Source organism: Elephantulus edwardii, unplaced genomic scaffold (genome assembly GCF_000299155.1).
Source record: "Elephantulus edwardii isolate Elephantulus edwardi_28Jun2011 unplaced genomic scaffold, EleEdw1.0 scaffold00201, whole genome shotgun sequence".
Classification (NCBI taxonomy): Eukaryota; Metazoa; Chordata; class Mammalia; order Macroscelidea; family Macroscelididae; genus Elephantulus; species Elephantulus edwardii.
The window spans coordinates 1557395-1563394 of record NW_006399951.1 but is presented as its reverse complement, the minus strand read 5'-3'; the positions used below and the strand labels follow the sequence as shown (position 1 = coordinate 1563394).

Below are 6000 nucleotides of genomic sequence, written 5' to 3'. Positions count from 1 at the left end.
AAATAGCATATGGTCGAGAACCAATGATAATCAAGAAAGAAGTTCAAGCATTTCTTCATGTGCTTGTTAGCCATCTGAATGTCATCTTTGGTGAAGTGACTGTTCATATCCTGTGCCCATTTTTCTATTGGATTCTTTACCTTTATCTTGTTGTGGTGCTCAAGTATTTCATAAATTCTGGATATAAGTCCCTTATCTGATATGTTATTACCGAATACCTTTTCCCAGTCAGTGGCCTCCCTTTTTACCCTGTTGAAGAAGTTTTTGGATGTGCATGTTTTGAAATTTCAAGTGTACTCTTCACCTCCTAGTTAACTAGAGTAAGGATAATAACTAGAAAGAATTCTAAATATTTGTAGAATAGACTTGAAATCAAAGAACATATATTCCAAAATTAAAACAGTCATGTACTAGATTTTACATTACCGTGTTCATAATTTAACATAATTTGTCTTTGAACCTTTTTAGATGTTTAATAACTTATAATGCAAATATAGCCTGAATAATATGATGATGAAAAGCAGCTTTAATTATCAACTCACACTAAACTTTTATTATTACCCTACTTACTTTTCTGTATTATTTTGCTGTAAATCTCATGTACCATGTATTATACCATCTGTTTATCATTATATCAGTATTATTGTACTATTACAGTGCTTTTATCATGTTTGAAAAGAAAATATTAGTTAACCATTATTCAGACTTTAATTTATTAGAAATATCAAAAGTGGCTTATTTTATCAGAAAAATGGCTCTCTTTTTTTTCAAATGTGTAGTTTTTTTATATTTTTTATAAATTAGGTCTCAACCAACTAGGCATTATTTAAAGTTAGGCTTAGTTATTAAGGATATTTCCCAATTATACTGACTTTGAAAATCATTTTGTATAGCCAGATTCCATTATTTGTTAACAGAATACATTTTTATGGCATTCTACATTAAAGCATTTGTGTTTTCAGGGTTTCTTTGATTAGTATAAAGCACTAAGTCACTGCTTTCAGTGATTTAGATGGAATAATCATTATGAGTCTACAAATTGGAGAGTTCTGGTGGCTTAGTGGGTAAAGACTTAGATTAACCCAAAGGCGTGCAAAGTTTGAATCCACTACCTGCTCCTTTGGAGAAAGATGGGCAGTCTTGTCCTTTTATAGCCTCTGAAGACCCACTGTAGGGTCAGCTGAGTCAGTTCCAACTTGATGGATTGAGTGAATGATTCTACACATTATAGTGTTGAACTATAAGATACAAAATTTCTTCTCACTAAATTTCAACACCATTTAAGAAAATCAGTTTTCAGTATTTTTTCCCTTTGTTGTTGTGTATTTTATTAAAATTTTTAAGTAATTATACAGTATTTTTATGCTGGGGAAGTTTTGTGTTGTTTGGTTTGTTATTTTTTGTACTGTTGGGTTGTTTTGGTTTTTTTTTTTTTAATTTTCTAATAAACAGTGATATGCTTATCTTCGTTTACTATATCCTATGTTTCATTTTCTTAAGAATATGTATCTAAAGTTTTGATAAACCTAGTATAAGGAGTTGTGCTGACAACCACAAAGCACCCAGTCCAAACCTACCAGCCGTTCTGTTCAATATAGCTCCGAAAACCTGGTGGAAGGTCTATAAGTCAGATGACTCAGTAGCGTATAATAATATAAACAAAGATATGATGGAAATAAAATACGACTATATTCGCAAATCTTTAAAATCAACCTAGGATTGCACCATTTTTAGAAAGCTTATCTGTGACTTGTGTTAATGTCCTGTCCTTTACGAAGATCTTATCCTTAATTAACCAAATTTGAAATTTGAAGACTTACCGTTATAGTCTGATGTGTGTTTAACCCAAGCCAGGGTGTTTTCAGCTACTTCACATACTTGTGAAAGTTTGACAATGAATAAGTTGAGATGTTGGGGAATATAGTAGACCCAAAAGAATTCTGTCTCCAAGAAAGAACGAACAGACTGCTCTTTGAAGGAGGGGTCTGGTGTGAAGGATGTTAGAACTTTGTCTCACATTACTTTGGATATGTTGTTGGTGTGCCAGTCCTTGTTAAAAGACATCATGCTGGAAAAGCAGAGGAGAGTGCAAAAGAGGATGGCCTCTAAGGAGATAGACTAATCCATTGCAATAGTAGTCTGCAGTAGTTAGGATCATTAGGGTGGTGCAGGATAGGGAAATAAAGATTCTGATCCCTTGTTCTTAGGTTACTATAAAATAGGATTGACTTGATAGTAATGAGAAAGAAGCTTCAAAACATTTTCATAATTGCATTATATATTTCAGGCAAGCTTTGTGGCCTCTGGGAACCGAACAGATATTTCTTTAGATGATCCTAATTTCTGGCAGAAATGGGCTAAAAAGGCAGAAATTGATATAGATACTGTCAGTGGCAGAGTAAGTATTTTTTCTGTCTAAAAAATGTCATTTTAAAATTGTTATATTTTATCATTATAATATTTATTGCTAATACTATATTTCAAGATGTTTAATTCTGCCATTGATGAATGCATTTTTACATAAACTACATTTTGCAGTTGTACACTCATTAAAGCAGGTACTGTTTCAATTTAATACTTATGTCTAGCATAGATTTGGCTATTTTAATTGTTTCATTATCTTCAAAATCACAGGTTAAATACGTTCTATTATTTTGCTTGCTTGATATAAGGGTTTGGTGTCCAATTCCTTTAAGAATGATTTAGGCATATGACGAAAGGGAAAGAGGATAGTAAGTTTAGTGAATTAATTGTTTGATAATTTCCAGATTCTTTTCCATCACCTGTTTTGGGAATGAGAACAATAAGTTTCTGTCCTAGAGTACTGTATCCAAGGCTGCATCTGTTTGATGAAACATGTCAATTGGTATTCTATCAATTCCTGGGGCTGTACTTTTGCAACTGCCTTCGGTGCAAATTTAATTCCTTCCTTCAGTATCAATGAGTCTTATTCTTCTGACAGTTCCTGCATTGTCTTAGAGTTGTCAAGTTATTTTTGGTACATTCCTTTCATCTTCTGATGCTTCCTGCATCGTTTTGGATTTTCCCCATAGAATCCTTCAGTATTACATCCCTATGTTTAAATTTGCTCTTTGGACACCATAAAAAAAGATCAAATAACAAGTTCCTTGAAGAGTATTTTCAAGAGTTAAGAATATTTTCAATAAATAATTGCTTAATATTTGTTTAACTACATTAAACAAATGCGATTCATAGCCCTCAGTTCCTGGTTGAAAAGTCAACTGAGTCACTTCAACTATACTGCAATGATTTTTTTAAATTACATATTTAAAAATATTTGCACTCTAGAAAATATTAAAGAGTTTTCTGAAGTATTTTATATTACCAAAAAAAAATTATAGAGAAATTAAAATATAAAGTATAAAAACTGATGAAGACTAAAAGAATAGAAAAATAAAAGTTTTCATATGAGAAAAATACTGGAAAAAGAAGGTTTTTTTTCTTTTTTTCTATAATTATATTTTATCAATTTTCATAAACATTTACAGAGATTTTGGGCTTCCACTCATTCATTGTTGCACTATTCTCTCTACCCTCCTCCCAGTTTGTTCTTGTCCAAATGCCACAGTGCTTGTCAAAGCCAGTTCTGATTAATCTTCTTTGTCAGTGTATCCTTTGCCATTCCCTATCACTCCTCCCTGAGAGAGACTTCACCCTGAGTCATAAGGAAAAGGGGACGGCGTATTCTCTTAGCTACTTCCTGCTGAAAAGGGACGCTGTGGGTTTCAGGCTGAAGATCTTCTCTCACTACTCTAAAGGGCCCCTTTGGCAGTAGGAAACACATAGACTATTATGGAGATTGATTTTGGAATTCAGATGCACTCTTATTGATTGTGCTTGGCTGTACATGTACATATCCTTCAAGATGTATCATGGGGGTGTTGCAACCTAGAAGACACAAATTTGACTAACCAGTTATAAGTACATGAGTCCAAAAATTATGGAAAAGTAAAAGAAAAGATTCTTTCATTGTTTTACAAACACTCCCCCAGGTCCCCTCCACCATGCAGCCCTCGCTCTAGTCTCCTGTGATGACAGAAATACCCAGTTACATCTCTCTTTTAGATAGTTCTCTCCCTCCTCTGTTTCAGTGCAGTATACATTATTGAACCCATCTTACTCAGCCTCTCCCCAACCCCAAGGACAGTCCCATTGTACAACAGTGGCATCATGTAATATTTGTCCTTTTGTGACTGGGATATTTCACTCAGCATAATGTTCTCCAGAGTCAACCATTTTGAATAATATTGCATGAGTTCCTTGTTTTTTAATGCAGCATAGTATTCCATTGTGCGAATATACCACAGCTTCTCTAGCCATTCGTTTGTTGATGGGCACTTTGGTTGTTTCCAACTCCTTGCTATTGTGAACAAAGCTGCAATAAACATGGGTGTGCATATATCTGCTTGGATGTCAGCTATGGTCTCTTCAGGGTATATTCCCAGTAGTGGAATTGCTGGGTCAAATGGTATCTCTATTTGCAACTTTTTGAGAAAGCGCCATACTGCTTTCCACAGGGGTTGCACCATTTTACACTCCCACCAACAGTGAATCAGGGTTCCAGTTTCTCCACAACCTCGCCAGCATTTGTTGCTTGCGGAAAAAGAAGTTTTTTTAATTAACAAGTTTTGTCATTGGGTAAAGCATTAGATCCACACCTTATAATAATATACTCAATCCTGAATAATTTCCAATTTGTGTTTATACTTTTAATATTTGTTTAAATAAAAGTAAAAGGGAAATACATTTCTCTTCAGTGTCACTTAAAATCAAGGAAACTGTTATCTGCTCTCTTTATCTTGGATTCAGTAAAAAAAAATGGAAAATATTACAGGCAGGGTAAAAACAGTCCCTCAGAAATCAAGAGGAAGTATTTTATGCTTTAATCAGCACCAGAATCAGTTTGATTACATCTGTGGAAACAGTCATTGGAAAAGCTGAATAGCAAATGTGAAAACTAGGCCAAGTCCTGACTGTATAATGGACCATTAACTCCTCCTGTGAAAATTCAAATTGAAGCTAAACAAAATTAAAACACATCCCAAAAAACCAAAATGTGACCCTGAGTGTGTCCCACATGAATTTAAAAACCATTTCAAGAATAGTTATGAGGCCTTGAACACTAATGAATAAAGACCAGACCAGTTGTGGGATCATGGGAAGAATATCACCCATGAAGAATGCAAAAGATCGTAATTAGACTGAATTTTGTACTAAAATGCCAAACAGTAGTAAACATTCAGAACGTTTAGTTGAGCATTATGGTTTCAAAGGGCACCTTGAGAAGACAAAGCAAAGTATTAGATGGAAAGTGAAGTTGAAAAGTCAAAATGTTGGAGTTGGAAAATCAAAATGGATGAGCTTGTTCAGTATTTCTTAAGCTAAAGAAATCGAAGAACAAATTCAAACCTCCAGTGACAATACTCAAAGATGCTATGGACAGAATAATGAATGATCCAGAAAGCATCAAAAGAAAATGGAAGAAATACTCAGAATCACTACACCAAAAAGAATTGGCTGACACAGAACAATTTCATTAAATGACCAAGAAGTAATGCTAATTATAGGAGGAAGTTCAAGCTGCTCTGAAGGCATTTTCACTAAATAAATAAATAAGGCTCGAGGAATTGATACAATACCAATTGACATATTTCAACAAATAGATGCAGCCCTGTATCCACCCACCAGGTTGTACCAAGAAATCTCCAGATAGTTTTCTGGCCAACTGAGTGGAAGAGATTTATATTGATTCCCTTCCCTAAAAAGGTCATCCAACAAAGTGTCGAAATTATCAAACCATATCACTAGTATCACATGGACGCAAAATAGTGAAGATTTTTTAAAATGACTGGAGCAGTACATTTACAGAACTGCCAAAAGTACAAGCTGGGGTTTTAGAAGTGGCTGTGGCCTTAGGGATATCATTGCCAGTATCTTTGCCGAAAGCAGAAAGTACCAGAAGGATATGTATTTGTGTCT

General features: G+C 34.2%; 1 protein-coding gene across 2 annotated transcripts in view; it reads left to right on the top strand.

The window, feature by feature from the left end:
- CHD9 (chromodomain helicase DNA binding protein 9) overlaps positions 1 to 6000 on the top strand; it is a 164533-nt gene that overhangs the window by 118132 nt on the left and 40401 nt on the right. For both annotated transcript variants that reach the window (XM_006897101.1, XM_006897100.1), the window contains exon 20: positions 2288 to 2398. In XM_006897101.1, the coding sequence (XP_006897163.1) occupies positions 2288 to 2398 (111 nt within the window). The remainder of the gene's footprint in view (positions 1 to 2287; positions 2399 to 6000) is intronic.